Source organism: Megalops cyprinoides, chromosome 6, assembly GCF_013368585.1.
Source record: "Megalops cyprinoides isolate fMegCyp1 chromosome 6, fMegCyp1.pri, whole genome shotgun sequence".
Lineage (NCBI taxonomy): Eukaryota > Metazoa > Chordata > Actinopteri > Elopiformes > Megalopidae > Megalops > Megalops cyprinoides.
Genome location: NC_050588.1, coordinates 36,950,475 through 36,968,839, shown reverse-complemented (window position 1 = coordinate 36,968,839; position 18,365 = coordinate 36,950,475). Strand labels below are relative to the sequence as shown.

The following is an 18,365-nucleotide window of genomic DNA, read 5'->3' as shown; positions in this document are numbered from 1 at the left end:
AATTAAAAAGGAAACAAAACCAAAAAAAAAAAAACTACACAACACCAAAAGAGAAAGCAACAGTACACACATAACATGTGAGACGGGATGAAGAGTTCACTGCGCTCTCAGTATCAGCCGAGTTTCTCCTGGAGTCCTGAGGGAAGGATCTCGTCGTATTTTATGGTTGGAATGTACTCTCAGAGAGACACTGCCAACATCGGAATACTTGCCATCGACCGAACAGGATTTCCTTCAGCTAGCATGAAATGCGAAATGAGCACTACAGACAAATCACTCAAGCCTCTCCTCACAATAAAGGAATAAACACAGGCGCTCTGCTGGGTCCAAGAAGGACAGGCCCTGTCATTCATTGTCACGCCTGTCACTGGACATCTACTGAGTCACACGTGAAGCTGCTCTGAGTGTGCCCACACAAAACCAAGTTGTCGTTTTATGAGGCAAACCAGAACACAGCTATATGGTAGCCGATACGCTTTGTCTGTTTTAAGATTAGGATCTGGTCATCCTGACCTCGCTAAGGTGCTAATCACAGACGGGCCATGTGCTTCTTTTGTTCCCTGCGATAGTCATGAAATAAGCCCAGCTGCTTTGACATTCTGCTATCCTTTTTCTACCCACGCATTAGAATCTAACGCAATTACAGAGTCGTGTACTCAACTTAATTTCAACATAAAAGTGCATGGCTTCTGCAGGAAACAGCTGGTGGATGTTTTAGGGTCATAAAAGTCTTATTAATGGTACCCTGCCTGGGTTGGGCTCTGAGCAAGGAAAACCCGGGGAGAGTGTGCGGTTTGGAGTACCAAGTACTTACGAATCAGCCTTTTAAAAGCCACATACATGCTGTGTGCCTGGAGAACCCTACCACATTCCCTTATGTTCATTTTCAAAAACCTCAAATAATAATTTTAAATCAATCATTTGAAACTTTTCTAAAACCATAAATTAACTTCGAGGTCCAAACAGATAAACATGTTAAGGATGTAAATATAGGTTGAGAAATATACTGTTACATATACTTCCAATATAAAGCCTGTGGATCTGGTAAACACCACAAACAGCACACAAATGGCAAGAGAAGTTTCATAGTTTAATACCAGGTGCACAGTGATATGGACCGTATGTAGAACAGTGTGGGAATCCTTCATAAAACCTGTTGACCTTTTCACATAGGCTTTTGAAAGACAGATAACCCGAATAGCCTTGTACTAGCAAGTGTTACTCTTCAAAATGCACAAGCATACAAAATTATCCCCCATGACCCACGACTTGTGACCCTTGACCCTCTTTTTATGGACCAATCATTTCCATTCGTAAAACAAGCCGCTGTAAACGTGACGTGTACCTTCAGTCTGACTGTTCCGCTGTGCGTTAAAGACATAAACGCTCGCTTTAATGGCTATAAACAAGCATTCTATAGTTAGACCATGTCAAATTAGCTGAAAGCTTGTTTCCATCCACAGTCTCAGGCATTGGTGCTTCTCAGACATGGTTGTCAATAGGTAATCTAATGACTAATGGAGGGTGTGAGGAAAGCAATTGAATATCAATGAGCTCCATTCACGTTAGCAGACCGGACGAATTGCACAGAGTGGTCAAAATTAGACACAGCCGAAAGAATTCTTCCAATACACAGCGAAACCGAAACCATGCCTGAGGCTAGGATGGCCTTACGGGAAGGTCAAAACACCTCTGCTAAATAAGTGAGCCATTTTTGGATACTCTCCATTTCCCAGTGTGAATCAGCCATTGTAGCTAAATTATAGGTTGTTTACACTTTGTATTCCAAGGCAGAATGCAAAATGGTAAGCAAAAGCAATTAATGGAAGTAATAAAGGTCTTGTGTGTCAAACAAATTGATCAAATGAAACCTCTGTTTGCCAAGCTCAGCCTTAGCACCATCAATCCAAAAATACCCCTTTTTCATTCATACAGTGTACAACCAGAACAACTCAATATATTTGCCAATTTTCTGGTGCAGTAAAAAAAAAAACTGGAAGTATTGAGGATGGAATGTTATTCCTGTTAACACAACATTTACTGTTCGCTTAAAAAAAAAAATCACCGTTTCAGAAAGGAGAATGAAATTTGTCACACTGCAAAAGGAATCAAGGTTGAGAGAGGGAAGCAGGAAGCAAATTAACACAACTCAGGCCTGTTCAGAACATCACATGATCACAAACGGTTCAATGTTTGGAGCATGCAAAACTCACAGATTGCAACATGCATGTGAGTGTGTCTGTGTGTTTCACAAGGAGGGAGGGAGCAAGCTGTAAATACAGAGCCAAGTCATTCTGCAAGGGGAATTTAATTACTGCCATGGTTGAGTATGTTAATGTTGTCATCTTGGCACTGATGCCCCAACTCCCTCATGGCATTTTGGCCCAGTGCAAGCCGAGCCTCATACTACTTTTTTTTTTTTTACTGAGTTTTCTGTTATCACTGGTAGTTCAAATTTCATGTGTAGGAAGCCCAGTTCATTCTGTGGCTGAACACATATATTTGCATCTCCACACATGTCTGTTCTGAAATCTGACCAGGTGCTAGATAAGGACAAAAATCTGTAAGGATAAAATTTGTTCAGCTTTCATGTGGACATTACATAAACCATGCCTGCCTTCCATCTTCAGATCCATGATTTAAAAGTTTTAAAATAACTTTAAAAAAATAGATACCAATAGATTTGTTTAGCACTTGCCAATCAAAATCAGACCGTTTGTGGCAATGTGCCACATCACAAAGCCACAATTGTAGAAACAAATCAGGGTACTATTAGACAAGTAGGAAAGTAAACGGACCAGTCTCCTATCTCTACATCCAGGGAGTGTGTATCGTAAGGAAAAAGAAGGAGCGAGAATTGCATGAAACCTTGAACATCTTAACGTGAGAGTCATACAGGATACTCAACATGTGAAGTGACACGCCAGGAAAGTGTTCATCACCCCCGAGTTCTCCATGTTCCTTCCTGGTCTCTTCCTGGGGACAGGATAGAGGTCAAAACAACAGCTCACACATACATACATATATTTATATATATATATATATATATATATATATATATATATATATATATATATATATATGTGTGTGAATGCTCCAATTTTTGTGACTTTTATTGCTGCCACATTCAATTTCCTCTGTTTTTACAGTAATTACTCACATAATTACTGCTCACGACTGCAATGTGTGTAGTGATGTTGCTAGCAAAAACTCAAGTAGCAAATCCTGACTTCACATTAAATCAGGAAAAAAAAAAGTTCTGTGATTGAGGTTCAGTAATGTTAAAGTCTGAAATAATGTGAATGAACACCATAAAGCACAAACTAGAGCAAGAAACTAGAGCAAGTGCAAGAAACATCAAGAAACAAGCAACTAGAGCAAGAAACATCAGTTAAAGAAGTGAAACTGGGGAAAAAAATATAAATCCAGCAGAGACAGATAAGGTATGCCTTCTAAATAGCCTAATTAGTGAGGGGCTCCACTTGTTTTGCCCAGCTAGCCCATGTTCTCCATTTCAATCTTGTTTACGTTCGGCCGGGTGAAACAGAACACCTCACTTCCGAGAACACCCGTAAACTTGGTGCAAAATAACAGAATCAGTGAGCCGCTGTTATGAACCCAGGGGCATTAGCAGTCTTTGCTTTGCCACCCATTGTGATCCTACCAAACAAATGTAATGAGGACTGAATTATGTAACGGTAAGAAAGAATAGCCCATTTAGGGGTGTATTTAATCTCCAGACTTTACCAATGGTGATAATGAAAAAAAAGAAAAACATACAAACTCAGAAATACAATGCAGCAAAAATGAATGAATAAAATGCATGTAAAAAATGAATGAATAAAATGGTCTAAATCTAAATGCTTTGCTAGTTTGGGTTGGACTGAACTGGCTCCTTTGTGGAAGATGCACAGTGTTAACCATCTTATGTTTGGTTGGTGATGCTTGATCACTCTTAGAGGAGCAAGTTGAGAGGACAAAGGGTTAAGGTCCTTTTGGAAGTGTGACGTCAGGCTAACATTACCGCACAGGTGTTACCACATGTCATTAAAAGATGCTGCATTACAATCTAATCACATTCCTGTCATAGAGAAACGGAAGCTCAAACTATTCAAATGGGACTCCGCAGTACCTCCAAAGAATTTCTCAGCCGCCTAGAAAAACAGCAAACGGAAGCTCGCCACCAACAGACCCTGTCTGCGGTGCGCTGAAAGTTTGGCTGAACGAGGGAGAGGCCAGCGCTGACCCAGGGAGAGTTCTCTCCTATGTGTGCCGGAACACTAAATGAAGGCTCCTGTCTTTGTGGCCGGGCCCAGCCGAGCGTGACAGAAAAGCCTGATAGCAGAACAATGAGCCTGAATGGTGCAGACCTCTGCTGGTTGGCAGACCCAACCGAAGGGGAGTAGCGGGTGGTTTTTTTTTTTTGCATGGGACGGCTGGAACCCTGTCCATCCTCCCTCTCTTTCCCAAGCAGACGTCCTCTTAAACAGCGCCGGGGAAACCAACAATGTCTCCTTTTAAGCTGGCCCTTGTCTCCCGTTTCCTCTTTTAATTGCGAGTTCACGGATATTTGCGTTGCTCTCACGGGCGGGGATGGACAGCAATGGCCGCTGAGTCTTGAGGGCCCCTCTCCGCCGCAACACGGGGCAGAAAGACTGAGGGAAGGACCTACTCAATGTCTTAATTTGAGAAAGGAGTACTTCCTGCTCTCTGGGGTGCAATTAGCTAAAGCTCACTTCTGAATGGCTTCAGGTTTCGCCTCTTCCCATGGCACTGAAATCCAAGTGCCCTCATTCATTTGGAAATAGAGGAAGAAAAAAAAGACACCCTTATTTGAGTGCTTTGGAAAGTAAGCTACCTTCACATTGCATATGACACCTGCCATTATCCTTACCTGTTTAGCTATAGCTTGTTTAATAGCCACCACATAATCAAAGTTAACAGCATGCACTTCTAAAAGAATGTGTTTTAAATGCATATCTCTGCCTAAATGAATAACCTTGGCACTGCAGACTACATATAAAAATGTTTGTCTTCATGCTCCAGTGATTCTATACTTTCAAATATTATGCTGGGTGACTGTACATCATGACTGTACAACAGTAAAAGGAAAAAACTTAAGTCTAAAATATGGACATGAGAAACTGCATCTCAAAACTGAAAACGGGAAAAAAATCATTCATTCATTCGTTCATTCATTCAATAAAACAGTATAAGGCATAAACCAGCAGACTCATTCAAGCAGAAACAGCTAATGACACATAGGCTTGCTTTAAATACAACATTTACATACATGGATCACATTCACACACAGGCAGAACAATGGCATTTTCAGACTGTAGCACACACAGTGATATCGCAAACCACTGATTACTAGAGGTAAGACCAAACAAAATATCTCACTGAGTTCAATAATCTCAATACAGAATAATAATGTATTCTTTCTCCTTACTTTGGACAGTCACAGAGATCTTTCATTCATAATACAATTTATTGATATTCATGTTCACGTCAGAAAGAATTAATGCAGCGAGTCATTGCTTCCATAGAACAAAAGAGATTTTTGCAGCATGTGAAGGGAAAAAGGCTTAACTGCATGAATCATTGGTCTTGGGATCAATGCTCTTTGGTTGTGTGTATAGCTATAGGCACACTGAATGGAAATGTATGCAAGAGCCCTGGAGTGACACTCCACAGAGTGTGACAACCGCATGATTCAGGTTCGACAAGGACATCTCATTTACTTTGAAGCATCTTCTATTGGGAGGTTTAAATGCATAGATGATTTGACAATGGAGCCCAAACAACGTTTTCACTTATGTGCTCCCTGCAGCAGACAGAACATGCTGTACCATAGATACATTACATTCAATGTATCTTGCCTCAACTGAGAATACACTGATAGGATGTTGAGTGATGTAGCACACTAGTACTTGCATGAAATAATTAAAATAAGCAGTGTCGGAACTCTCCATAACCACAGCTCAGGGATACATCTGTAAAACAGAGAACTGAAACTGATTTGCCCAGGTAAATTACCACCTTGAGAGGGAAACTGCTGGAGAGCAGGATTAATCCAGTGAGAGATTATCTCCTAAATAAATGTATGCCCACTCCTCAGACACTGAGTAAACAGTGTCTTTATGGTTACCCTCTGTATGTAACATCAGCATAGTATAACATATGAGTAGAGACACAGTCTTTAAGTTTCTCAGGAGCACTTGGTCTTTCATATTTATTGCTTAATAGAAACTTAAACAGCATCCCGAGACCATCCAAAGATACTGGCAGGTACCTGTCGGTATCAAAGATAAAGGCCGGTACCCGTAGTACATTATTACTGTAATCTACAGTTTATATAACTGCCAAAATAACACTCAGTGTAGCAGAAAGCTATCAAGACTCGTCATACACCATTAAATGGTAAACGGCAACAAAAGCATATTCTGGGCAGGAAAATTATCCATATCTGTATCAAAATAGTACTTTCTTATATCACCCAGCATACAAGACATCAGACACATTGAGAAAGATCTGACTGTGGAAAGGCAGATTTGTTCAAAAGGTCCCCTGTCCGAACCAATGTTCATCCAAAGAGGTGACACACCCATCCCTCGACCCTAGAGTAACCCTCAGTGAATCTGCAGAGACTAGCCAGAAAAACGTCATATTCATAGACAGGATCATGTGGGTGAGGTTACCTTTTTCAGACAGATCTGCCTCTGGCCCGCTGGACACCCCCCATCCCCTGTAGTAATCTGACACACAAAAAGCTGGTTCATGAAGGACATGAGGTCACATTCAACAGTCTCATAGGGCCACTGTTTTATTGCCTACCATTTTCAAAATGGCCAGATTAATTCTTTCCCCATATTTTTACTTCCTTTTTTAATGTCTATCTTTTGTTGTTTAACAAAGTTTAATTCCCCCATCTATTACCATTAGCATGAGCTGGTAGGACAGAACAACAATTGTTTAACAAAATTCCACAGAAACAAGCTTTCAACAATGGGAAACAGTTACAGAGTAGTTCATTAACTCTGGGGTTTGTAAACTTTGTCAGGGTTTTTAGGTGGAGTTACTAACCCAGTAGCTTCTTCTCACCGTGGCCAACCAATCAGCCGTTTGGAAAATGAAGCTCCAGCACATTTTTTGCATATGCGTTCTCATGAAACAAGATCAGAGCTGGACCGGTACTGTACAAGGTTATGCAATAAGCTCACTCCCAGTCTGCACAAGTTAAAATTAATGTTAATATTAGTTAGGTAAAGTCAGAATTTGATCCTGATCCTGTGTAGCACAACTAAATGTCAATGAATATGCACACTACTTAACCTCATTTTAAAACATTTGAACAGTGCTCCCCATTTACCTCATATTACCATGTAAAAGTATATCATTAAAGTTTCTGTTCTCAATAAAACATCTGTTCTCACAATGCCCAATTTCACTTCAAAAATAAAACTTGTGTTTCCAATTGGGCAATCTGTCTGTGATTTTGTAATCAGGGAAAAGTAGTGGCCTTATCTACAGGCTCAGTGTCTGCGCTACGTAAAGAGGTCCTTTCTTCATAAAGGTCATTTCAGCACCTGATATCTCCCTAGAAAGAAACACATGTAGGAGAAAAGAGCTCATAAGTAGTTATAACCAAGACTTGTCTAAATTGTATCATTCATTCTAACAGGAAATACAAACAGTGAATGGTCATTCAGGCCATTTCTGAATAGATTTGGTGTACCATACAATACGCTCATTGGTTCTAAATGTTCCTCAAAAGTACTTACGCTTACCAGCCAACTCAGCAGCGTAAATCCAAGATCTCTTGTAAAACAAAAATCTTAAAAGCCCGACGGCTGCCAACTAACACTGCCAGTTGCTCCTGTGCCAGTTTACCTCATGTCATGTTCCACACTGGGGCCAGAATAGTGAGTTTAAACATGAACTGGCAATAAACCTGGTTCAATCTGTTCCTGTTATTTACAGTGAAATCACTGCTTCCCCCGGCTGTTCCTAGTCTAAACCAAATCAGACACAAGCCACCATCTAATCGGAATCGCCTCTCGCTCTGGTCAGCAGCCTGACTAAGCCCCGGACGATAACCTCTGGTCAGTCTTTAGGGAAGGCGTAATTAGCTGTCCTGACTTAGCCTTCCCATCCTACTGCTTTGTACACAACTACACATCAAGTCAACCATTGGATTTCTGACTTATATTTGTGTACCAGTATGTGTACAGAGTCCTTTGTTTGTTTTAAAAAAAAAGGAAAAAAAAAAGTAATGTAAGGACAACAACATTATACACAGACCCAGATTTAACCTTGGCTGGACTGGACTAGATACCACATCCAAAGTACCAGAGGCTGTAAAACAGCGTTTTTACTCTCTGCTGAAAAGGGCAGTGCTGTAGAATGCAAGAGAGTGCTACACCGCATCCCAGGGACAGTCAGTTCATTAAACCTCTTTAACTGGAGCCATCTCACTGCCATCCCAGGGGCAATGCCAGCTCATACTCAGCTCAGGCAGCTCTTCTCTCGTACTTTGAAAGGAACAACCAAGCTTTGATTACTGGTAGAAACAGGTTATTTTACCCAAAATATAACATCAGTTCAGAAGTAATTACACAGCCTGCCTCACGATCTTAAAGGGGCCATAGAGTGGATTTTTTTTCTTTATTTTTAACCATTTGTTGGTATCTAAGAAACTCATCATTTAGGTTTTTTTTTTTAATTGAACTTTTTAATTTCATGTTTTTAATGTTATGGTTGTGCTTCTCCCTGTCCTGAGAATGAACACACTGTTTTCAGTGGGAGTAACACATTTGGTCATTCATATTCATGAGACAATCCCTGATTGGCTGATAATAATCGTGACAGCACAGCCCCCTCCAGCCCTCAAAACATGAATAAACGTGCATGGCCCTCTCTCTCAGCGAGCCGGCTCACTCGAAAGACGGCTCAAAACAAAACCGCGTGACCTTAAGCTGGTCACACGCGCCCACCCACCAGCCAGTCGGTTGATGTGCTCCGATGGTACAGTCTGTCAGGGTTGGCCGATAATCTTTAATACAGATGTGCGGTAACACACAGCCCAGAATACAGCTGACTCAATTAACTACAGCTTATTTGGCTGGACTTGTAATTGTACTGCAGGCGTGTAGGTACTAAGACAAGAAGTACACACTAGTAAAGGCAGCTTGAACACTGCAAAAATAAGAAATAGTATATCACAAAGAGGCTGCAAGAATAGATTTTCTTTTTTCTTTCTTTTAGGGTAGCTAGCTACCAGGCATCAGCTATCATAACATCGTACAAGTTTACCTATCATCTCCTATCCCTACTACCCAGACACGAGCACATCGTTCATCACCTGCTTTGGTACTCATTATTCAGCAAGGTTACTTGCGAAGAGCCAGGCTGATGATCTCTCTGCAGTCACAGCAAGTCACAGGCACCATGGAGGGGAAACAATATGCAAATTATACACTAAATGATAGAACATGATTGGTCTGCTAAAAGGAAGCCCAGCTGTGATGTAGAAACTGGGGCTAATTGTGAACCACTTGTGCAAGAGGGAAATTTTCTTAGGTAGCAACCAGAGCAAAATTACACTGACCACAGATACCGTATTTTCACATTTTTCAGTTTTCCTTATAGAACACAGAAAACCACATCACTGACCACATGGCTCCTTTCAATATTTATTTTCCTTACAATCTGAAATGAGCAGATGGTGAAATATATCTGCTCCATTATTGAAGTTTTCAGATAAAACTGTCATTTCCAAAGTAGCTACTACTGCTACTACTATTACTGTTGTTGCTGCTACAATGGCTACTATTACCACTGTTGCTGCCGCAACTAATACTACTAATTATACTACTACTAATATTAATAATAATAATAATAACAATAATAGGGCACCTTCCAAACAAACAAACAAGTAGCCCTAAAGTGTTTCACAATGTAAAAAAAAAAAAAAGGCAATACATACAAAAACAACGGTAACATGCACATAAAATCAGTCGAGCAGATAGATATAATAGAACAGAAAGGGGGTAAGATCAACGGTACAATCAAACCCAGTGCTGTGACCTGGGAACAGCAACCCTGGGGTAGAGCTGATTCCTTTCCCACCTCTCCAATATTGCCCTAAAGATAAGTGTGTGTGTCTGAGTGGGATTTCCACAAGCATGTGCACCGAAAGCGTGTCCTGCAAGAGATAGCCCTCGGAGCAATTCCCACTCTCTGGTCCTTACTTCTGTTTGGGCTGGTTTGACAATCTTGACAAATGTCTGGTGCAACTTCATTATGCAACAATGGCAGCTATCTCCACAGGAAATGATGGAAAGGATTTTTTTTCGCCCCTTCAGTTCCTGCTGGGAAACAGGCAAAGGATTGGTTCACTTGGCTTTTGTCACAAGTGCACAAGTTAACTTGTGGTAGGGCTTGAATAATGCCATGCTTACACTGACTGGTCTGGGAGTGAGATGAGCCTGGTCTGACACTGTTGCTTGTTTAAATTGAATGGTTACACTTATGTTCTATTGTGATGGAAGTTGCCCTGCTAAATGCATGTAAAAATGTTAATGTTTCCATTGTCTCCAAAGACTGCCTCCATTCAATCTCTAATCAAGAGTTGCTTATAGCTTTACATAATAATACTTAATATATGCTTATATATAACTTCTCTATTATTTCTTTATACAGTAGACTGTATAAAGAAGACAGAGAAAGTGTAGTCAGAGAAAAGTCTACCGGTAGTAAAGATAATAACACTAAAGGAGTCCCTGTAATGGCAAACCAAACATGTCAATCTTTTACAGAAAGGTCAGAATTTTCTCAGCTTGTCTTCTTGATAAGAATAAAATTCTGGAAGATGGGAAGACTTTTAAGTTAAGAAAAACATTTTTGTCTCATCCACATTTCAATGATTTCCACAGAGAATATGATCATTATTCAGTTCACACTCGAACTTCAACTTCTAACTTTCATTAAAAAGATATTGTTGAGTCTTTTCACGGTACCCCAGTGACTCAATCTGAAGTTCACAATGGTTCTCTGGTCACCTTCTACTCTCCTAAAATGTACCACCCATATTACATTTATTCATTTGGCAGATGCTTTTATCCAAAGTGGCTTACATAGGTTACAGTTCTTTACAATGTTATCCATTTATACAACTGGATATTTACTGAGGCAATTGTGGGTTAAGTACTGTGCCCAAGGGTACAGCAGCAGTGTCCCAGCGGGGATCGAACCGGCAACCTTTTGGTTACAAGTCCTGCTCCCTAACCACTATGCTACACTGCCGCCCAGATATTATGCACATCCTAAGGCACAACAAAAACGGGGCAGGCTAACAGTTACTGACGACTGGGGTGTTTGATGTCCTCAATCCTCCGAATATTGCATCAGCCACACAAATAAACAAGAATGTGAGGACGCCAGCAGCAGCTTAGCACTGTAGACAAAGCAGACTGAATTAATTAACCCACAATCCTTGATTAACTCAGATTGGTAATTAAAAGTAAACAGCACATACATCTATCTGACCACTTCAATACTAAAGCTTTGCCTAATCAGCTGAAAGACTTTATTATGGACATTTTTACAGTAATGTGAAATATTGACCCATTAATTTTCTATAAAAAAGTCAAGCAGAAGAATCACTCTAATACTTCAAGTATTATGTCATGCTGATGTCCAGAAAAAAATATTTAAATTCAATATGTACAGGAGCGTGCTGATTGATACATCCACTGTGGAAATTTGCCATCTGACCAACCAAAATACAGGTCTGATTCTCGTGACAATATGAAGGTTGATTCAGAGGGATTAGATTTCTGTAACTCCACCCCAAAGAGACTGCAGAATGCCTTTCCTAAACTAGGGTGGAAAAAAAATCAGGACTTGTTCCCTTTACACATACTTCTTCATAAGTGGAAATTAATACGGACTCTTCCAACGATCTCTCCCATGGAGTCACCCCGATGAAAGACACCAGGGAACCTGCCGGAAACTTCACAGGACAGAGCTGCCATCCTGTTTGTGTGGCCCTCCACATCTGTGCAGCTGTACTGAGGGATATCCACACCAGCTGGCATCTCCAGAAAGGGTCAGCTCCCAGGCAGTCAAAGGAAACAGACTAATGACCTCTGACCCCTGATCCCTTCAGAGGAAAAGGGGGCATATTTCACTCACCCTGATAGAGATGCAAATACACAAGAAATTAAAGCTTGTCTCCTCTTAGCCAAGAAGATGAAGGTCCTGTTATTTCACACAGTTTGACTTCTTAATCACGGTCATCACCATTTAGAATTTTATAGATGCTATTTATACCTGCATGCAATGTAATTATCTTGAGAAATGCTGAAGCTTTAAACAGGTGAAGGAATTCAAATGATTTTGAACAAATAGGGTTTTGTGCCAGCACATTGGCTGAGCGCTACTGATCCACAAAATTGCCATTCTTCAGTCTGGGAGCCTTGTAATCAAGTTGTTAACATACTAGCCCAGTGGGAGAACAGAGAAGCTACAACCTCTGATTTAGATATTGATCTGGGCATAATATGCATTTCCACATCATGAATAAAATGTACTAAACAGTGAAATCTCCAACGTTTACATTAATTCTTAGATATAATTAATAAACAGTTACAATACGCAAGTCTTCCTAATTTTCTGTCAGGCTTTGGTTTACCTCAAGGAGGTATCCAGTGCTAGTATCTGTCTTCATTCTTTCATCTACATTTACAAATTGCCTATCCTCTCCCAAAGTATTTCAAGAAATGACTCAGAAAATGTCCTTTGTCTTACAATGTCATGACAGGAAAAAGCACAGTGGATCACTTTGCACGATAGGAAGTGTAGTTCTTTGTAGATTGGGATGACATTGCCATCAAACAATCAATGCCATCAAATCTCTGCAGCTAATCCAGAATGCAGCTGCACAACTCGTCTACAACCGCCCTAACACATGGTCAGGTCACACCCCTCCTCACCTCACTTCACTGGCTTCCTGTTATCGCTCACATCAAGTTCAAAACCTTGGCGCTGACGTACAACAGTTCTATAAACTGCAAACCTTTTGTTTATTCATTTCATGAGAGTAACACAAGGGTATTGGCTACAGCAAACAAAATTTTCTAAACAACAAAACAGAAAAAAAATTACCCACAATTCCTCTGATAACAACAGGGCTGAAGGCAATAGCTGTGCCAATGACATTGAAGAACGGCACTTTAACAGTCACTTAATGAAAGGGTTAATTGCATGCTGTAGCACTGTCAGAGACAATACTGAGACAGGTAGTAATTATGCCATGTCACTGAAAAAGGGAGGGAAATTCCAGATGTTTCTGATTGTTCGCAAGTCTGGCCAATCTCCCCTTCCAGCTTTCCCAGCGCTCTGACAACACTCATCCATTTGGAGTAATTACCATACACACGTCCTCCTGGCAAACTGGTGTGTTCCATTCATGCAGTTAAAATTGAAGGTCATGTTGTTTTTTTTGGGTCATTTGGACCACAAGCGTATGGGATTTGGGACTTGAAGAAGGTTGAGTCTTATGGGCCTGCTCTGTCTATAAAGTCCTTTTGAAACAAAGACTTTTATAGACGCAAAGGTTGCCCGTCACTTTCATGTTTTACAGTGAAGCCAATGCTTTTCAGTGTTGGGTTACTGGATGCCTCAGGTAAAGTCTCACTGTTATAAATCCGCCATATGGCACACGGCGTAATTACTGCACTTGTCACTTAATTGCTCCCTGGAGTGAGAAAAAGAGCTACAGCACGGCATCCATTTGCAAGGATCTTCAAACAGGGCAGGTGTGTTCAATTATTTAAATAAGACTACGGTAATAATTCAAAAAAAAACTTTTTGATGTGTCAGAATTTCTTCGTAAACATCTTTTTGACACCACAATCATCGTCATCTTTACAGAATACCTGATTTAGTAACATCAGCAAAAGCTCTGTGGCATTTGCTGGTGTTTGTCCTGTGGCACAACTGCCCAGCAAACAGGGGCTGGCTGAAGGTACTGACGGATGTCAAAACAGTCCAGTCAATCCACCCCAGCTCTCTTTACCCACTCAGAGAGAGCGCACACGATTCCAAACCCAGGAGCAGCGGCAATGCAAGCAACAGAGAGCTTCCTCATGGAGAAAATACAGCGAGCTGCACAAGGACTGATTCAAAGCCTCTGGCAAGTCCATCCATCCTCAACTCCCTGCTAACTCTGCAACCGTGGTGTGAGCACTCTGGGCTGTCTTTACCCAAACCATATGCCCTGCCTTCTTACCCTTAAGCTGCATGCCTTATCTGCGCCAAATGAGCCTTTTAATTACAAAGCATTCCCTCCTAGGGAAAGGAAAGCGAGTAGGAGAGTCCCTATGAAACGAGTATATGAAAATGAATACATTTTTACGGGAGGAATTTGAATATGCGTGAATTTTTAGAGACATGGCACTGATATTGGCCTCTCCAGTGATGAAACTCACACCTCAATATGCTCTTCACTGGACCCCTGGAAATACATACCCTCATACAGATACAGAATTTGGGGTTGAAAGAAAAAACCTATCAGGTTTACTGGATTTTGTCAGCACAGGCACAGACAAGACCAACTCACATGCGGATAGCCAACTGATACTCTTTGAAATGCCACCTTTTAAAAAAAATATATATATATTAATTTTATGTTTACATTAATAATATTATTATCACCAAGCAGCTATATACTGACTCATATGATGGATCAATAATGAATTTTCTGTTGCCGAGTACACATATGGGGATGAACAGGGCAGAGAGGCAGAGAGGGCCCAGAGACCAGCGACAGCGTTAAAGATATGGGACAGGGCGGCTATTCACTGCTGTTGCTGATCCACTCTCTCGACTCCCCCTTTTTGGGGGGAAATCAGTATTGTGTCATGGGAGAGGGGAGACAGTGAGCCCCCGTAAGACGTGATCCAGACCTCTCCCCGACAGCCAGGCTGGACGCAAATACTCTTATCATTACCCTAAAGGCTGCTGTTTCTTCTAAAGCAGACCCAGCCACTGTCACAGTTTAAAACGTCTGTGAGATGCATCCTCAGTTTTAGCTGGGAAACTTGGCAGAATGCAGATTGCACAGTAATTCATTTTTAATGCATTCCAAACTCGTCTGGTAAGGCATTTAAGGATGATTTTAGGAGCCTGCCTTCATATGAAGAGTTTTTTTTTTCATTATTCCTTTGTTAACCTTAGGGTTCTGTTCACCAAGCAGACATATGTCGATAGAAAAGAGTGGATGGAGCTTAACTCTAACTACAATTATATGACTATGTTTATTTTACTATGCTCCCCATAGGCAGTAATCTGCCGGGACTTTTTTGTTCTCATTACTGTGGTGTGTGTTCAAATACTTCTCTTTTTTATTGCATGATACCACATTACTCTCCTGCTGTATTGCACCAGTCTTCAAAAGGTCATGCATTTCTGCCAAATCTGTTGTTTGGGCACCACCTGTCTGAGCATGCTCTACAGCATAGGGGCTCTGCTTATGGGACGGGAGGGAGACAGGGGCTTACGCTGCCGCACGCGTTGGGGCTGGTTAGGGCCCGGGGTAGATCGTTTCACGGAGGAACCTTAAGCAAACGCAGGTGCCCTACCGTGAGCCAGTGCGCTCCAGGATCGACACCACGATGTGCGATCGCTATCACGACTGCAAACATTTGCGACGATGCTCGTCGACCGTCCAGGCACACTCTGAGCTGAGTTCATCCGTGCGGAACGCTCCGATCGTTCCAGCGACACACCCCTCCACTGCCCGCCGGCTTCTCGGAAGCGTTCGCCCTCTCTTCATATCGCGCGATACCCTGGCAGACTGCCAGCGAGATTTCAGCATCACTATTAGCAGCCAATATCGGATGTTAGAGTTCCTTAACTGATAAGGTGAGGCTGGTGATTTTTTTTTACATGTTGTTGCATCTCTGCTACTTGCCACCCGGTTAAGGAAAGCCGTGCACACAAGAAGAAAGAGGGGGACATGGTTGGCATCTAACTTAATGTGAAGAGTTTAAAAAAGCAAATCTGTGAACAGTGTGATATATTTCATGATAGCCAAGGTAGACACTATAGTGAACAGTCATGCTGAAGCCCCCGCTGCACCGTGATTTTGCTTTGTCTATACACTGATGTCCAACGTTATTTTCAGAGAGGTCTCATAAAAGGTCTTTTTTAATTTCAAAATCCTATCCATAAAGTGTGAAAGTTCAGTTGACCCAGTCGATTTAGGACATCGGATCATCTTATGCATTTAGTTACTGGGCAACAAACCTGGACGATCGACGAAGTCATGCCAATGCAAAATCATGGTCTCAGTAAATAAATTAATGACATCACTAGCCTACCGCAACGTCCATGAACAGCAATGACATTTACAATGAATTATATCTTTAACTATGGACCAAGATTGATGCGCCTGCCTCGGTGGAAATTTTAAAATTCCAAGCGTTGCTCAACATTTTCCCTCAGACTTGGCCAGGAGTTGTCCACTTTTTGAGCAGCACTACCTTTGGTTTCATAATGATCTCCGCTGGAAAAAATGAAACAAACGTCTCTGATCGAACAAACTGTAAAGTCGGCTGCGATCTCGTTTAAAAACACCAAGCTATCCGTCTTTGCTGTCAGTCCTGTCTACAAGCTAGCAAGGAGAGCAATGGGTGATTTCTCTCAACTCTTGCTCTACCCATGAAATGCCCACGGCAATAACAAAACCCTCCGAAGTCACGACTGACAAGCAATCATAAGAGAGAGAGAAGCCCAGCTCCAATCACTCTGTCACTCAAATAAACAGCTTCAATTACGAATGGCATGATATTATTTAGTATAATAAGATTAAATAATGGCATGAATGATCATGAATATGTACAATGTAAGTCTCAGAGGGAATAGGAGTCAAAATGAACCAAGCACCCAGCATTTCATTCAAATGCATGAGGAATATTTAAAACGCAAATTTGCTGTAGGCAAGTTAACCATGTTGCTGTTTGCATGTGCGGCTAAAACCAGAGGGCTACATACAACTGACATACATGTGCCATGTTGGGCTACTTCAGGCTGAAACATCCACCGGAGAGGCAAGGAGCGTCTTGGTAAACTGTGCGATTCAGGTAGGACCGGTGACCGGTGATGAGGTGAGTTTAATGCAACATTCAAACCTCTAAATCTACTGGAAACAATTTTAATTCGACCACGCTCTTTTATAAGGATACGTCTGGAAATTGTTCCGTCAACAAACACGACTTTACTTGCACCCCAGTACTGAGAAGTGCAAAAAAAAAGAGCATAGATCTGCGGTTGGCATCTAAAGAGAGCAAACTAATAAACCAAGTCCTACTCCAACCACCCCACGCCGTTTTTCTGATTAACAAAATACTGGCGCTTATTTTGGGTGCTGTGCGTCATGGTGTCGATTCACGATAAACTGTGTTTCCAGCTGCAAAACAATCTGTAGACTGGTAGACAAGCAGGGATTTCACCTATTAGGCTACATTTGCATCTTGCCGTTTCACCAAGCAGCATGTTGGCGTATTGTGCTGTCATAATGTAACAGAGGCAGTATCTCACTGAAGTTAGCTAATTATTTGCCCTTACAAAGGATGAGCAGAGATACAACAACTTACGGACTGAAGGAAAAGGAGAGTCCTCACGTAATCCCGCTCGGTATTCAAAATTTCATTTAAAACGCAAAGTCTCAGGCGGAGTTGGCGGTCCGGATCTTTGATGGTCTGAACTCCGTTCTCTGGGTGCCCTTCCTCCTCCATGTTTGCGTTGGTATCACTTAGACCTATAAATTTTAGCTAACAGAAACCCCTCATACAGAGTATCTGATTCGCTTGCTGCCGGAAGATCCAGGGAAACAGGTTTAATCCATTCCGCTATACCGCATGTTCAAACACGGGACCAAGGATGCGCGTTGAGCTGGTTCCAGAGAAAGTTTTTCTCCAAAGTAGCAGAACAATAACATCAGCGTAAGATAACGGCGTTGTGTGTTCGCTTGCCTCTTTAATAAACGCAAACAATGCATAATCCGTGTAGAACAAGTGCAGCAAGTAAGCATAAAATCGCACAGGTTTAGAACAATTCCAGTTTTAGCATGGATTAGTTGTTTTCTTAAATTGAAAAGTTAACACAACGCCAAATGAAAACACAAATAAGCTACACAGTAACCAAACGTGTTTGTGAAAGAGAACTAAAAGAACGTAACGCGCACTGCCAGGACTGCAGGAGCCAAAAGCGCAACCCCTTCAAACTTGCCTCTTCAGTGTCTCTAAAGGGAAAAGTAAACGCTCTCATACAACAGCAGGCGAAATGAAGCACCGCCT

The 18,365-nt window shown here is 41.5% G+C and overlaps 1 protein-coding gene across 1 annotated transcript in view; it reads right to left on the bottom strand.

The window, feature by feature from the left end:
• The window catches only part of LOC118779684 (phosphatidylinositol 3,4,5-trisphosphate-dependent Rac exchanger 1 protein-like), a 93,050-nt gene extending 74,914 nt beyond the window's left edge, over nucleotides 1-18,136 (bottom strand). Inside the window, exon 1 of the mRNA XM_036531873.1 lies at nucleotides 17,664-18,136. Coding sequence (XP_036387766.1) covers nucleotides 17,664-17,804 — 141 coding nt within the window. The 5' untranslated portion in view covers nucleotides 17,805-18,136. The remainder of the gene's footprint in view (nucleotides 1-17,663) is intronic.
• Between the last annotated feature and the right edge of the window lie 229 nt (nucleotides 18,137-18,365).